We start from the raw sequence: 14,274 nt of genomic DNA on the forward strand, positions 1-14,274 counted from the left end.
GAACTTCTTCCACTTACGGATGATGGAGGCCACTGTGCTCATTGGGACCTTCAAAGCAGCAGAAATGCTTCTGTAACCTTCCCCAGATTTGTGCCTCGAGACAATCCTGTCTTGGAGGTCTACAGACAATTCCTTTGACTTCATGTTTGGTTTGTGCTCTGACATGAACTGTCAACTGTGGGACCTTCTATAGACAGGTGTGTGCCTTTCCAAATCATGTCTAATTAACTGAATTTACCGCAGGTGGACTCCAATGAAGATGCAGAAACATCTCAAGGATGATCAGGGGAGATAGGATGCACCTGAGCTCAATTTGGAGCTTCACGGCAAAGGCTGTGAATACTTATGTACATGTGCTTTCTCAAATTTTTTATTTTTAATAAATTTGCAAAAATCTCAAGTAAACTTTTTTGACTTTGTCATTATGGGGTGTTGTGTGTAGAATTCTGAGGAAAAAAATGAATTGAATCCATTTTGGAATAAGGCTGTAACATAACAAAATGTGGAAAAAGTGATGTGCTGTGAATACTTTCCGGATGCACTGTAAATGCACAAAGAACCTTGGGCTAGATGACAGTGATCATACTCTGTCCTCTGGGCTCAGGTTGTGTGTTCTGGACCCTCAGTTAAAACAGAGTAGCTGTGCTGTCAGGTGTGTTGGCTCGTTTAGTAGGAATGACTGCTGGACAAAGATCTGGAAGACCTAAACCAGAAGAAACAGAGCAGGGAATGACTAGCCGATGCCTCGGTCTGAGATGAGTTCAACGTGCATGCATCTTGGAGAGGTCAGGAACAGCGGGTACTAATGGGGAAGGAAGGGAAGAACAAATGGGACTGAAGCCACGAAGCTCTTCTTTACTCAGAATTGTGAGAAGCTGGAACAATCTACGAAATCATGGAGCTGTAGCAGAAACCTTGAGAACCTTTAAGAAGGATCTGAATGAGCTTAATGGATTTAGTGTTTTGGAACCTGTACATTAATTTTCATTCATTTTTTGTGTTAATAGTTTTTTTTTTTTTTTAAGTATTTATTTTTCTTTTTATTAGTATGACATTATCTAAATTCCATTTTGGATTGGTTTTAAGAAACTAGAGGTCCATTATCGGCCATTTTTGTATACATTTATTACTTTTTCCACTTATTTTTGTTGTTATTACAGTGACATTCTCTCAGCTATGTTCTGGAATGGGTTTTAGATCCTGTAGCTTCGTTTTTGGTCATTTTTGTATTAATTGCTTTGTTCATCTATTTTTACCTATACTACTACGATAATGTCATTTTGATTCTATTTTTGGAATCTGTTTTAGAACAGGCAGGTTAATTTTCCTTCATTTTTTGGCATTAATCAGTTGCCTTTTTCACATATTTATTTTTATCAATTTTACAATAATGTCATTTTGACTCGATTTTGGAATGAGTTTTAGAACCAGCAGGTTAAAACTTTTCTTCATTTTTGTACTAGTAAATTGCATTTTCAAGTATTTACCATTGTTGTGATTATGATGACATTGTTGCAACTCAGTTTTGGAATGTGTTTTAGAACCTATACATTAATTTTCTTTAAGTATGTTTTTTGTTTTTATCCTGATGCTGTTATCTCAGTTATTTTTGGATTTGGTTTTGGAAACTGGAGGTTCATTATTGGTGATTTGTGTATTAATTGTTTTTTTCACATTATTTTTTATTGTTAATATGATGGCATTATCTTAACTATGTTTTGGGTGTGGCTTTGGAACCTGCAGATCCATTTTTGGTTATTTATTGTGTTAATGAATTGCTTTTTTGCTTTGCGTCCTCCCCCATCGTAGAGGTGCAAAATATCGATCTCTGGTTTTTTGACAGATCTTGACATTTATACTTCATGCGATGTGACACATACTGCAGCGGACACTCCTGCTACGCAAGTGTTTTGCTGTTTATACTTGCGTGCATACTTTACAGGACTCTGGAGGAATCCACCAGGTGACAGTGCGAGATGTCATCACGGTGAGAACAGGTTCGGCTTCGCTGTGTTATGAATTTCCTGGAACGCCCATTAAATTCCAATGACACCTTACCGCAATATCTCTGAAAAGGATGTTTAATGATGACATCCATCAATCCAGGGATGTGTCCATTCCAGCAAGCATTGGGCACAAGGCAGAAACAATCACTGGGTAGGCATCAGCTCATCGCAAGGTGAATACAAGCCCTCACTCACGTACACACACTGGCATTTTAGTGTCACCAAATATGCATATCTTTGGAAGGAAATGGGATCACACTGAGGAAACCCAGCAGGAAAACATGCAAACTCCAAGCAGGGAACACCAGCAATGTGACTCCCTGCTAGACAGCAGTGCCACCGTGTCACCCCATGTGTGAAATTAGTCACAGTATTCATTACTTAAACAAAATTAACGATTTATCTGTAAAATGTCACATACATACTTTAATGCATTTCATCATGAAATTAATATCAAGTATAAATCTAAATGTGCAGAGAGCTGGAATATCATACATTTAATGTGTTCTGTGTGCCGATCTATTGCTGTTTGCCGCTGCTGTCAGGTCCGTCGGAAGCCCTAGAAAAAAAAGACGGCACAGAAGACGGTATGTGAGACTTTTAAAATGTATCGTGTCATTACGATTGGGAATATGCGACGCTCGAATATAAAAGCACTGCGAATGCATTTGTATGTCAGCATTTTGCTTCACCACATCAAACCATTCATTAAAGATCGGAGCACGTACATCAGTCTCGTAGGATCCGCAAAGCGGCTTTCTGTCACATGTAGATAGTAAACAGAGACTCTGACGTCACATTACAACTTTTAGCACACTGTGCCCCAACCCGACTTTTTGCTGGTACTGCAACTCCCGCACGCATCGTGTTAATTTCTGAGGACCTGCTCAGAGGAAGCATCAAATGAACGCTGGGAACACACGGCAGCCATGATGCAGGTGCGTACACATTCTGAGCGTGAAGTATACACAAGTCCTTAGAGCCCCCTGATACCGAAAATATTGATATCTTGATGATGGGTGTGTGTGTGTGTCACAGTATCTTGAGGACAGGCTAGAGCTAAAATGGCTGAATGGAAAAATACCAAACTCAATTTTGGAATGGAAACTATATATTCATTTTTATTCGTTTTTGTAATTATTATTCATTTTTAAAGTATGTATTTTTATTATGATGATATTATCTCAGTTCCATTTTGGAACCTGGAGATTCATTTTTGGTCATTTTGTTTTAATTCATTTTTATTTATTTTTTTTTCCAATTTATATTTGTACTGTTTTTGCGATAATGTCATTTTGACTCCATTTTGCAAAAGCTTTCAGAGCACACAGATTCATTTTCCTTCATTTGCGTATTAACACTAGAATTACCAGAGCCTACAAAAAAACTTGTAGATCCGTCCTACCTTAAATCGCTTTGCACCTCTCCATCAGCATCTTAATTGTCCTGTAAGTGTGTTGATAAGCAGGAAACAGCAAGCAGCCTGCTATCACATACCCCACCGGCGCACAGTTTTCTCAGCTCAAGTCTGTTTACCTGCGTGTCAGTTGCTTGGAGTTGTATAGAGTGAGAAGTCAAGGAAAATGACACCTTTTATAAATACTATATCGTTATTTGGAACACATGCATTTCATGTGTGTTCCCTGTCTACAACGATCTATGCAAACACATCGTTAAAACAGAAACGTTTTTCATGTTTTAGTAATAATTGACAAAATGTAGACATGAAGTGTATAATGTGTTAAGCCTGATTTCCAAAGATCAAATAAACACTTTCACAAAAGGTTCAAGGACGATGCAACAGCTTCCATGGCGTAGTGGTAAGATTTGCCGACATGGAATCAAGGGTCCCCAGTTCGATCCTGACTGTCTCCTGTATTTGCTGTTTTCAGTAGTGAACTGCTCTTATTGTTAATATTGTACAGTACACACATACATTTGGTTTGCGTCTGTAACAGACCGTGTACATTTATAGTACCGTACTTGTATTCTCTCAGTCACGATCACCATACATACACCACCCTAGGGATCTGACGCTTTTAGTTTTTATTTGAAACTGGGAATAACTTTAGATGTGAGTGGTGTTTTGAGGCAATGGAACTGGACATTCTCTGATCTGGAGGGATAAAAGCTGACACACAAACGCTGTTGAATCTGCCTTCTTCGTATCGCACCGTCACTTTATTTTTTTTTTTTTATTCAGTTTTATTCCCGAGTGTTCCTGCTCACACTGAATTAGTATGCGCGTTCTAATCCATGATATCTATGTTCTAGACTTTTTTTTTAAACCTGTAGATTCATTTTTTTCTCATTTTTGGGTTAATGTCTTGCATTTTTCAACTATTTTTATCGTTATTACAATAACATAATTTTGAGTCCATTATTGGAATGGGTTTTAGAACCTGCAGGTTAATTTTCCTTAACTTCTGTATTAATTAATTCTGCAATTTCTATATTAATTAAATTCTTCTTCCCCCCCAGTATTGACTTTTATTGTTATTGTATTGTTATTATTTCCAACTCCGTTTTGGAATGTGTTTTGTATTTTAATTTTTGTTCAATTTTTGTAATAATAATTCTTTTTTTAAAGCCTGTATTTTTATTTTTTGTATGAAGGCATCATCTCAATTCCATTATTTAAGTGGGTTTTGGAACCATTTTTGGTCATTTTTGTAATAATTGATTTATTTTTTTCCCCAACAATTTTTTTTTATTGTCATTATGATAATGTTATTTTATTTCTGTTTTGTTTTTTTTAATTTTCCATCACTTTTGTGTTAATCAGTTATTTATTTTTTGTCATCGATCTGATAACATCATCTCGACTCCATTTCACAATGAGTTTTGGAACCAGTAGATTAGTTTTCCAAAATTTTGGTATTAAGTAATTACTGTCTACTGTCAAAAATCTTTATAGTAATTATCTCGACTCCATTTTGGAATAGGTTTTGATTGCAAGTGCTACCATTTTGCACTCTTTTTGCTTTGCTGCAGCCATGTTGTTTATAACAGTAGAAATTGTTGCTGATTGTCGTAACTTGTAACATTATTAAGACAACGTTATTGAAATTGGCAATGTGGTAAAAAACAAACAAAGAAAAAGAAACGCTAGTTTAGCTTTGGCAAAATTCTAACTAACATGTGGTTTCTTTTTCTAATGACTTGTTTTGGGACTTTTAGTTTTGGTTTCGACTCTGTGTTCTGCTTTTCTGACCTCAGATTTTTAGATTTTGCTTTGGACTTTGTCACTGGTATTCTGATTTTTGGTTTGTGACCTTTTGCTTGCCCCCTGACCAGGTGTTTACTTTCACCCAGAAAATCCAGTAAATTCATTTCTTAAGTCTTTTTTTTATGTTTTTGTGGGCGCTATACTAAGATTTACATCGATGGACAAGATTAGAAATGAGGACATTAGAGGGTCCGCTCAGGCTGGGAGACAAAGTCAGAGAGGCGAGATTGCGTTGGTTTGGAGATGTGCAGAGGAGAGATGGTGGGTATAATGAGAGAATGGTGCTAAGGATAGAACTGCCAGGGAAGAGGAGAAGAGGAAAGGCCTAAGAGAAGGTTTATGGATGTGGTGAGAGAAATCATAAAGGTGATGAGTGTAACAGAACAAGATACAGAGGACAGGAAGATATGGAAGAAGATGATCTGCTGTGGCAACCCCTAACGGGAGCAGAAGAAAGAAGAAGAAGATTGGAATGCTATTGTGGTTGCAGGTTTTGTAACCATTTTCTTCATTAGTGAAAGATTTTAACTGCTGATTAACTCCTTTGTCTTAATTTTAGTTGACTTTCTATTTAAGACTCAAATTATTTTTTTTCTTAATTAGCAACCAAACAACAATGAGAAACAAAATGAGCCAAGAGCTGACCAGCGGCCATCATACAATATCTGAAAATAAAGAAAGGTGAAGGGTTCATTAGTGCTGATCTACTCGGGTGCACAAAACATTTTGACGGTGCTAATAGAAAAACGAAAACAGTCTGTCCTGGAAATGTCTCCTGTGAAGAATGAGCGCACCAGTGACAATCTGTGGAATTTAATAACAGGTATAATTAAAACAAGAGTCGGCTTCTAATTAACAAACTTGTTGGAGTGAAATTGGCTGGCATTTGAGTCCCTGACTTAGCTGGTCATCTGTTGGTTCATCAACTTCAAATCGCATTTCTGTTTGGGTGCCATTTAAGGGAAAAAATTAAGCAATTCAGAGGACTGAGTCTTAAAAAACAAGCTAACTAAAATGAAGGGAAAAGGAGTTAATTATCAGCAAAAACCGGTCAATAATTAAGAAAAGGGTTAGAATGAAAACATGTATGCACCATAGCGCGTAGTGTGCAGTTGGAGACCCCTGTTTTAGAGTGTCACACAAATCTTGTTAGGTAAAGATATTTCTTGAATAACTTGGCCAATTTAATTATATCACCTGGCCATTCCCCCCACCCATCCTGTGATTTCAAATTTATTTTTCCCCTTTCAGTTGTGATGCTGGTCTTTGATCTTTCAGCGTAATGATCTGCGATCTTCACCGACTGTGATTCTGTCTATTCCACCACCAAGATCTAAACAGTCGTGGCACAGACAAATATGAAAGGTGTTCAACAGGGGCCGCCAAACAATGTGAAAGCATTCCTGTTACCTTTGTGCACTTTGCTCGAGGTGTCCCGCCGTGGTTCTCGCTAACAATCCGGAAAGGCAGGCGGCCACCGGAGTGTCGACTCGGCCCTGTTCTCTCTTCCCCCGCTACTCCTCCACATCTGAAGAGTGTGCACGGTAATTGAACACGAGGCTTTCTGTGCCATTTAGGAAATAAAGTAGATGGAATGCAAACAGCAGGGTAGACTCCATTTTATTCTCCTCTTAAGCAACTTTTGTATTCTTTGTTAATACATTGTACACAGAACTTTTCAAGCTTTATTTTTTTTGTACATTCAAGTCTAAAAATGTGAATACTGCTATACTCCACCATTACTGCTCCATCACCCTGCACCATTATTAAACTAACTAGTGTGCCTCGTTCCAAAATGTCCCCTTCTGAGCACTGCAGTCAAGTGACCCTTCATCCTCTTTTTCTCTCTCTCTCTCTGTCTCTCTTCTTTCTTCTCAGTGCACCTGCCGAAACGACATGGTGAAAATCTCCATGGATGTGTTTGTCCGCTTTCTGCAACCCGAGCGATATGAGCAGTGGAAACAAGGCAAAGACGTGACTGTGCTCGACCACCTGAAGCCCACCTGTCTGACCAGCAAAGAACTGGAGGAGTGGCGGGAAAGGCGGGCTCAGATCAAAGCCAAGATGCTGCGCCGGTGAGTATGGAGGGCGTGTGGATAGCTGATGGTGCCACCTTTTTGAGCACTGTCAGCTTAATGATAAATACTAATACATTTCATTTATATAGTGCCTTTCCATGATTGAAGCACTTAGTGGATTAGGTTAGTGGATGCTGTTTTGCTTGGGGTTTCCATTTGCCTTTTTATTTTCTTTGGTTCCTTTTAACACCCAAATGAAAAGTTTAATTATTTTCAACCAAAACAAGCGTCTTTATTTTAATATCTGTGCCTTGGGCATGGGGACAGTAGACTTTACAGTTTTAGTAGGGTGGTAAATTAAAAAGAACGCACTTAAGGGACTGTGTGCTTCATGGTGGAGACAGCAGGTACAGGGATGGTGTGCAGTATTTACACGTATACTCCTTCAAATTTTACAGTTTCTTATTGGGGTTGATGATGTTTGTTTGTGTGAGTTCAGGACAAATAAAGTTATTTGTCTGTCTGTCTTTTATATTGAGCCTTATCTATGTATCTAAAAGTGCCTTACACATCTGTCTGTCTGTCTGTCTGTCTATCTATCTATCTATCTATCTATCTATCTATCTATCTATCTATCGGTGCCTTTCATATACAGGGTGCTCCAGATCTAATTATGCAACTCTTGATGCAATGCAGGAAAACAATACAATTTCGGATGATTGGCGCTACCAGTCCAGTCAAAATTTCGTTGATTTGGGAGATCATGTTCCTATGCACTGCAGGCGGTCCATATTCCTCCAACATCCTGCGTTGAACGTTGTTATAGCGTAATCCATCCATCCATTTTCCAACCCGCTGAATCCGAACACTGGGTCAGGGGGGTCTGCTGGAGCCAATCCCAGCCAACACAGGGCACAAGGCAGGAACCAATCCTGGGCAGGGTGCCAACCCACCGCAGGACACACACAAACACACACACACACCAAGCACACACTAGGGCCAATTTAGAATCGCCAATGCACCTAAGCTGCAGGTCTTTGGACTGTGGGAGGAAACCCACGCAGACACGGGGAGAACATGCAGACTCCATGTGGGGAGGACCCGGGAAGCAAACCTGGGTCTCCTAACTACGAGGCAGCAGCGCTACCACTGTGCCACCGTGTCGCCCATGTTCTAGCGTAATGAAAATTGCATAATTAGATCTGGACCACCCTATACAATACAATACAATCTATCTATCTATTATATAGTGCCTATCATATCTATCTGTCTGTCTGTGTATCTATCATATAGTACCTTTCCTATGTATCTGTGTATGATATAGTGACTTTCATATCCATCTGTCTGTCTGCACATCTGTCTAGACTTGAAGCAGTACTTGCAGCTAAAGGGGCTTCTTTAAATTAAAGAATTAAAGGACTGACTACTTCTTTGAAAAAGATATTTCAGTTTTTGATTTTAATAAATTTGCTAACACTTCTTAAGACACACTTTTCACTTTGTCATTTTGGCTTACTGAGTTTAGATGTTTTTTTCCAAGAATTAAGAGGATAGAACTGGCAAGCTTTGTTGGCCTGAATGGCCTCTTCTCATCCAGATTGCTCTAATGTTCTAGATTGGTTGGCAAAAAATGGCAAATGTATTCATTTAAAATGAAATCTACAACACAACATAAAGTGTGCTGAAAGTGAAGGGTTCTGGGTACTGTCTACATCCGCTGTAGATGAAGATCAGACCATGTTTTAAGGGAAATTGGTACTTATACTCACTGAGCAAATTCTTAGGGCCACTCTGCTAATACTGGTTATGGCCTCCTTTTGCTGCCCAATTCTTTCTGACTTGGATTCCATGAGATGTTGGAATATTGGAAGCACTCTTTGGAGATTCTGGTCAGTGTTGACATGGTTGCCCCTTGCAGTTACTGCAGATTTTCAGCTGTGAATCTCCCTTTCCACCACACCCCAAATATGTTTTGTTGGATTCTGGTCTGGTGACTAGGATGGCCACTGAAGAAACCTGTACTCACAGTCATAACACCTGTCTGCTTTGTGACATGGTGCGTTATCATACTGGAAGTCATCATTACGAGATGGGTAAATTGTGGCCATGAAGGTCTTCAGGTGCCCAGTTGTCGTGAGCCTGTGCCCACGGTTTGTGGCTTTCAGCAGTGGAACATGACGTGGTCTTCTGTCTACCAAGTCAGATTCCTCTATGTTAAGTACTAACAAATAAAAGTGATTCTGATTCTGATTTGGTAGCCCATCTGCTCCAAGGTTTGACATGTTGTGCTTTCCGGCTAACAGAATTTCAGGTTATATAGCGCCTTGATGTGTGGAGTACAAGTCACAGGAGGTTCTACTCAACCTTTATAACACACTGGTGAGGCCTCATCTGGAGTCCTGTGTGCAGTTTGGGTCTCCAGACTACAAAAAGGACATAACAGCACTAGAAAAGGTTCAGAGAAGAGTGACAAGGCTGATTCAGGGCTACAGGAGTTATGAGGAAAGATTAAAAAAGCTGAGCCTTTACAGTTAAAGCAAAAGAAGACACAGTTGGAAACTTGTGAAGGGTAAATTTCACACAAACATTAGGAAGTTTTCCTTTACACAAAGAACGATAGACACTTGGAATAAGCGACCAAGTAGTGTGGTGGACAGTAAGACATTAGGGACTTTCTAAACTGTTTTTTTTTTTGGATGAAATAAGTGAATAGGACTGGCGAACTTTGGTGGGCTGAATGGCCTGTTCTCATCCAGAGTGTTCTAATGTCGTAAAATACCCACTAATCGTAATGATAAAAATAGCAGTCACAGTGATTCTGAGTCTGATTTTTGTTTTAAACAAGGTTTAACATGGTGTGCATTCTGAGGTGCGTTTTTTTTTTTTTGCTCAACATAGTTGTGTAGAGTGGTGATCTGACTTACTGTCAGCTTGAACCAGTCTGGCCATTCTCCTCAGACCGCTCTCTTCAACAACACGCATCTGTGCGCAGAACTGCTACTCACTGGATGTTTTTTGATTTTCACACCTTTCTGAGCAAACTCTGGAGACTGCTGTGTGTGAAAATCCCCTGCATGTCAACAATTACAGAAATGCTGAAACCAGCCCAATCATGCCAGGATCGAGGTCGCTAACATCACATTATACCCCATTCTGGTGTTTGATGTGAACATGAACTGAAGCTCCTCACCTGTACCTGCAGGATTTTATGTGTTGTGCTGCTGCCACATGATTGGCTGATTAGATAATTGCATGGAGAAGCAGGTGTGCCTAAGAATTTGCTTAGTGAAGTGTTAATGGTGTAAATGCAGTTTTTTTTTCCACATACTTTTTTGTGCCACTGTGCCTGCTTCTCTCACTTTAAATTAAAAGCCCAGGGGGTTCTTAATGTTGTGGATGTGGAAAATGTTTTAACAGATGAAATGGCTGCTTAGATATCAACAGAGATTTAAAAAAAAAAAAAAACGTGGATTCAGCTTGTGGACATCCTGTGATGGACTGGTCTTTAAAGGTGGCAAAAAGAAAAAAAATATTTAGGGGCCGCGTAAATGTCGAAATTAGTCGTAGCTTGGGAAAATAAGATAGTGGATTCAAAAACTTTTTATGAACCCCCATCTACTTAATGGAGCCTATTTTATTCTATTTATTTGCATACATGAGAATATTGTGTTCACTCAGCAAACCTTTTTTTCTTTTTTTTCTTTTTTTTACTTCTCTCTTGTAAATCTTCAGTAAGTGAGCCAGTGGCTTGAAAAATTAGTAATTTCCATGAGTTATTTTGCAGTAAAGGAAATGTGATAAATGGTGAAGCGGTAGGCTGAGGCAAAGCGCAAAGGCAGCGTACCGCGTCAGTTTCCCTAATGAGTGGCTGACTGGCCAAAGCCAAAGCTAATTGGTCAACAGCCTACAAGCCCAATAAGCCCCCAAACCATCAATCCCAATATTACCCCACCAAATTGATTTCAGTTTTATACTGAAAAAGGAAAATCACAGAGTTCCTCCTCATAATGTTTCCTTTTTTTTTTTTTTATTATACTTTATGGCCAAAAGTTTGTGGACATCTGAGCATCACAACTCTAAGAGCTTGTTGGACATCTCTCAAGCCCCAAATCACACAAGGAGTCCCTCAATAGGTTTTCTTCAGCAGGTCCTGTTTTTGACAGCCCAACAGCTGTGACTGTCTATGAAGACAATAAGAAACTCGCTAAAGGGGGGCAGAAAGTGGAAGAATTCTTAGGCAGTTCAATTCAGAGAGAGAGAGACCCTTGCAGGAAGGTTGGGCATGCAATGAATGTTAAAAAAAAAAAATGGGGTAAATATGACACAAAAAACAGAACACAAGTAATCCTCTTCACAGAGCTCTATGGCCAAACTGTCATGGCCACCTCAGAAATTCAGTCCAACTGTACAGACTTCTTTGTTCTTGCACAGCTTGTCACCGAGTGATGGCCGTGAGCACCACGACAGCTGTCAAGGCAAAATGCAAGATAAGGTGATACCACTCCCTAAATACAGAGCTGTCACATATAAGGACACAAGTTTATTCACATACATCAAAAACAAAGTAGGAACTAAGAAACATAAATGACAAACAACAACATCTGTCCATTAACTGTTTTTGTAGAACCACTGCCAGATTGTTGAAAAGCAGTCAGATATAAGTCAGGCACAGTCAGAGTCCAGGAGACCTCGACCGACAAGCCGTCTCCCCCTTTTGGCCATTCTGCAGCTGAGTCAGTGCTGGGCTGACCAATTAGATGAAAGGATCCCTCTACCCCATGACTCCAGTGGTCCTTTATCTGAGGTGACCTTTCCATAGGCAGGCACACATCTTGGCTGTAGAGCAGTGGCACCAAGTGTCACATGAGGGTACCAAGAAGACAAACCAAATAGGGCAGGGTTAGTAACAGTTCATAAATATCATATTACTTATATTTTAATACTAATGCCTAATAACAGTGATGCAGTTTGCACAGCTTATCAGCAGCTCTAGTCAAGGTGTGCTAAACTGAAGTCGTGAGTCGTCTCCCTGATTTAAAAGCTAATACTGAAGGGGCACCTTTTATAGTAGCAGGCAGACTATTCCACAGCTTTGTGGCCCTGTAACTAAAAGCGCAACCTCCCACTGTTGTTTTATTAAACATTGGAATCATAAGCAGCCTGAAATCTTGAGATCTTAAATATGCGCCCTGTGATTTGTAAGTAATAATAACCTCAAGTTAGTAAGCAGGGCCTTGGCCATTTAAGGGTTTATTTTTTTAAAAGGTTGAAATCTGTCCTAAAGTTAACTGAGAGCCAGTGTAAGGATGTGAGAACTGGAGTTATGTATTTGTACTTTCAGACTTACTGACTTCCTTCCTGATGGACTTACCATATATACTGTATTTACTTGTGTACCACTCGCCCTCGTCTAAGACACGCACCCTAATTTTTACAAAGAAAATCGCGAAAATCATTTTGCACCGTGTATGACATACGTTGTGATTGTATAGGAAGCGTTTAGAGAGAGAGAGAGCGTGAGCAAGAAAGAGCGCAAGATAGCGTGAGTGAGACAGAGCGCAAGCAAGCAAGAGAGACAGAGAGTGAGAGAGCAGGAGTGCGCAAGCAAGTGGAGATAGAGAGCGAGAGCGCAAGCGAGAGAGAGAGTGCGAGTGTGCAAGTAAGAGAGAGCGAGCCTAAGCAGGAGAAGTAAACATTACAGAATTACATTTCCTCGTGTATGACGCGCACCTGATTTTCTAATGCTAATTTTCAGGAAAAAATGTGCGCGCGGTACACGCGTAAATATGGTACTTAATCGATCATAAAATCAGACCACAACTTAGGGCCAATTTCAAGGGCTGTTCAAAAATGCGACACTTAATTTTATTTATTTATTTGTTTGTTTGTTTGTTTTGCATCTTTTTGCTTCCTCCAATCTCACATCAGTTTCTCAGACACATCGAATTTTGTTGCAGCAACGCAGTTACTGATTTCTTTCGCCACTTCAACGACTTTTAATTTAAAACCAGCTTCATATTTTCTTCTGATCAAACACTCTCATCGTAGATAAGGGATGCTCTTACGATAAAGGTGTATGAGGGTGTGAGATACAAAAAACACAAAACGGTACAAATGTCGCTTCGGGAATAGTTTGGGTATTACCTTGTGGTCACGTAGCCACAATACATAGAAAAATAAAAAGGCTGTGTGCTCCTTGGTTACTCTCTCAGGTGGGTGTTAGCATATCATAATCTTTTGGACCAATAACGTGAGTTTTCCACATTCGACCGACATTATAAAATACCGGAAATTATATGGTAATATCCAGCCCCAACTTATCCGCAGGAGAACTTAAAACGTGAGTATACACGGTACTTACTGATGAATGGACAGACTGAGTTACTGATGGAATTACTTACTGACTTCCTTCCTTCCTAACAGACTTACCAATTGACTGACTTATAGACTTACTTACTTACTGACAAACTTTATGACTTAATTTCTTTCTTTATCTGTCTCCAGGGTAAAATGTGGCTTTTTACAGAAGTTCAATAAATAAATACCCACTAAATATAACAATTAAAATAGCAGTCCTATTGAGGCATTATGCAGACACATTGCTGATGGTATGAAGGAACCCCAGTTGCATTTCTAGACAGACTTATCTGACGGTCCTCCAGTGTTGGTGTGTCAGGAAGAGGATGTGTACCGTTGTTCATAATGGCACTCCGTTTTGTCTTCATTCTCACTTACAGTACTTACCTCCAGGGTGTCCAGCATGTCTCCCATAAGTACGCTCTGCCTTTTTAATTAACGTGATGATTCGGTGGGCCTCTCTTGAAGTGATGTTACCGGCTCTAGCATAAGCAAAAAGCAAGACAGTATTATAAGATGGAAATGTCAGCAGTGTTACACAATAAAAAATTGAAAATAGAATGTAATGTATATTGTACATGAAAGAATAATATTTCATAAGCAGGTTATTGAATAAGAAGCCCACAGTCACGTATTGAATATTGATTGAACTTCACTGCTGCCT

General features: G+C 39.5%; 1 protein-coding gene across 4 annotated transcripts in view; it reads left to right on the forward strand.

Moving 5' to 3' along the window:
* Positions 1–14,274, forward strand: part of kdm4b (lysine (K)-specific demethylase 4B) — a 325,841-nt gene that overhangs the window by 241,032 nt on the left and 70,535 nt on the right. For all 4 annotated transcript variants that reach the window (XM_039767103.1, XM_039767104.1, XM_039767105.1 and 1 more), the window contains exon 9: positions 7,114–7,310. In XM_039767103.1, coding sequence (XP_039623037.1) covers positions 7,114–7,310 — 197 coding nt within the window. The remainder of the gene's footprint in view (positions 1–7,113; positions 7,311–14,274) is intronic.

Source organism: Polypterus senegalus, chromosome 10 (genome assembly GCF_016835505.1).
Source record: "Polypterus senegalus isolate Bchr_013 chromosome 10, ASM1683550v1, whole genome shotgun sequence".
Classification (NCBI taxonomy): Eukaryota; Metazoa; Chordata; class Cladistia; order Polypteriformes; family Polypteridae; genus Polypterus; species Polypterus senegalus.